Below are 2,500 nucleotides of genomic sequence, written 5' to 3' on the forward strand. Positions count from 1 at the left end.
GTGAGAGATTCAGATAGATAGTCAGAGAGGGAGAGAGAAAGAAAGGGGGAGAGAAAGAGAGATAGAGATGGATAGAGAGAGGGAAAGAGAGAGGGAACAAGAATGAGACAGAAATAGAGAGAAAGAAAGAGGGACAAAGAGAGATAGATGCAGATAGAGTCGGAGAGGGAGAGGGTGGGGAGAGAAGGCTAAATGGGTTGTGTCGTCACGTGTTATTGGTTCAAGCGCGTTAGAAACTGTACACTGAAATCATGCACTAAATGACTCCTCAGCTGTCTCCACATGCACAATAAATTAACAAACCGCAACATCACCAGTCACATTGAAATCCCTGCGTGATCATAATATCAATATAAATCAGTCTCCAGCCGTGAGACACGAACCCCTCCACACAATGTTAACCCACTCCTGGTGGACAGTGGAGTGTGACTGGCCATTCACAGTGGCCTGTAAACCGATAGCCTAAATCCACTTAAAGGCACACCTGAACAACAACGCCCCCCCAGACCGTTTTGTACCTGACCAGGCCAGACTGAATTACGGTGTTTCGTTTCACCCGATGGTCCATATAGATAACGTTTTTGTTTTGTTTTGTTTGAACACAAACAAAACACAAACAAATACACGATTACCGGCAAAGGTCTGCATCCGCTGGGCGAGTTTCGCAAGCGGAGAAAAAAAAAAGAGTCTCCTAGGACCCTGCCGAATAAAATCAGTAAGGCCTGAAAGGAGAGCCTGTAGTTGCTAAATGCCTCAGAGGCCGTCGGCTGTCTCTCGGAGGTGCTCGGATGATTTTTACCAGAGATCTGGAGCGCTCTCTGAGCTTATGAGAACATCAGTGTCAGAGCCAAAGCTGCTGCACCCTACGCCCATTTTCACATCGGACTAGCCCTGTGAACCGTGAAATGACATCCAGCGGACGGGGCAAGAGTACGGAGACGCGGAGAAGGAGAGAGCCAGAGAAAGGAGTAAGGAGGAGAAGTAAGTGAATGAGAAAGAAAGTGAAATACAAAAAGTAAGAAAGAAAGAAAGAGAGAAAGGAATGCAAAAATGAAGTGAGAAAGACAAAATGTTGAAAGCAAGAGAGAGAGAAAAGCTAGAAAGCAGGGAAGAGATAAAGAGAAAGAAAGAAAGAAAGAAAGAAAGAGAGATGGAGCAGGGGTGGTAGAGGTAGGGTGAACCGCGTTTGTGCTCTGAGCGTTAGTGTTGAATGGAAGGAAGGAAATGTCTCCCTCTCATTAGTGCTGGGACTCAGAGAGGCCCGGAGAGGGAGCATGGGGGACCGGGGGAGAGAGATGGAGCTGAACTATTATATGGGGAGGAGTGGAACATCATGGAGGACAACTTATGAGGACAAGAGCTGGACGATGAACATCAGAGGATATTGAACCTGTGTGTGTGTGTGTGTGTGTGTGTGTGTGTGTGTGTGTGTGTGCATGGGCAGGAAGCGGAGGACTGTGACAGCCCTAAGCGCAGCATCCGGGACAGCGGCTACATCGACTGCTGGGACTCTGAGCGCAGTGACTCGCTCTCTCCCCCCCGCCACGGGAGAGAGGACTCCTTCGACAGCCTGGACTCCTTCGGCTCGCGCTCGCGACAGACCCCCTCACCGGACGTACTGGTCGCCCGCGGCAGCAGCGATGGTAGGTGCTTCGCCTCCCCTCAATGTGTGTGTGTGTGTGCATGTGTGTGTGAGAATGCATGTGTATGAGTGTGTGTGTGAGTGTGTGTGTGTGTGTGTGTGTGTGAAAGAGAGTGATTAATAGATTGATTTTGTTGTTTCATTGTTTCACCATAGCACACAAGGCACCTGTGCCTGTCCTTTCCTGCTCTTTCAGTGGATTTGAGTGAGTGAGCTCTAGTGTGTGTGTGTGTGCGCGCACGCGCATGTGTGTGTTTTTGATGCCAAGGTGACCCCCCCTGTGTCACGAACACGGCGACAGGGAGCAGCGGCGCGGCCGTGCGTTGTCTCCCGGTAATGAGCACGTTGAGGCGTCCAGCGTCCAGCGCTTCGCTCGGCCGGCTATTTAAAGCGGCCGGGTGGTTTCTGCGGCAGTGCCGTGCGTATTGTTTTAGTGTTGTTGTCCGCGGGAGTGACGTTGTCATGGCCAGTAACTGACCCCTGGATGCCCTCTCCCTGCACATGTGTGAGGAGAGGCTCACATGGACAGATTGGGTCTATGGGTGGATGGGGTTTTGAAGGGTTAAAAGTAGGCTATGTTATACTACTGGTAGAGATTGTACCCTAAGTATGCATATCAACACAGTGCTTAAAGCAGGTTTGTACACAGGTTGATTTATAGATAGATAGTGTGTATAACGAGTTGTTTTTAGGCATGAATGACTGAGATAAACTAGTATGTTTGTCAGTTGAGCTGGATAGATAGGTGGAAAGGTGTTTAGATAGATAGAGAGATAGAGAGATAGAGAGATAGATAGATAGATAGATAGATAGATAGATAGATAGAGAGAGAGATAGATAGATAGATAGATAGATAGA

At 48.7% G+C, this 2,500-nt stretch overlaps 1 protein-coding gene across 3 annotated transcripts in view; it reads left to right on the top strand.

The window, feature by feature from the left end:
* limch1b (LIM and calponin homology domains 1b) overlaps positions 1-2,500 on the top strand; it is a 112,174-nt gene that overhangs the window by 75,895 nt on the left and 33,779 nt on the right. For all 3 annotated transcript variants that reach the window (XM_062524178.1, XM_062524179.1, XM_062524177.1), the window contains exon 7: positions 1,445-1,643. In XM_062524178.1, the coding sequence (XP_062380162.1) occupies positions 1,445-1,643 (199 nt within the window). The remainder of the gene's footprint in view (positions 1-1,444; positions 1,644-2,500) is intronic.

Source organism: Sardina pilchardus, chromosome 21, assembly GCF_963854185.1.
Source record: "Sardina pilchardus chromosome 21, fSarPil1.1, whole genome shotgun sequence".
NCBI classification, from domain to species: domain Eukaryota; kingdom Metazoa; phylum Chordata; class Actinopteri; order Clupeiformes; family Clupeidae; genus Sardina; species Sardina pilchardus.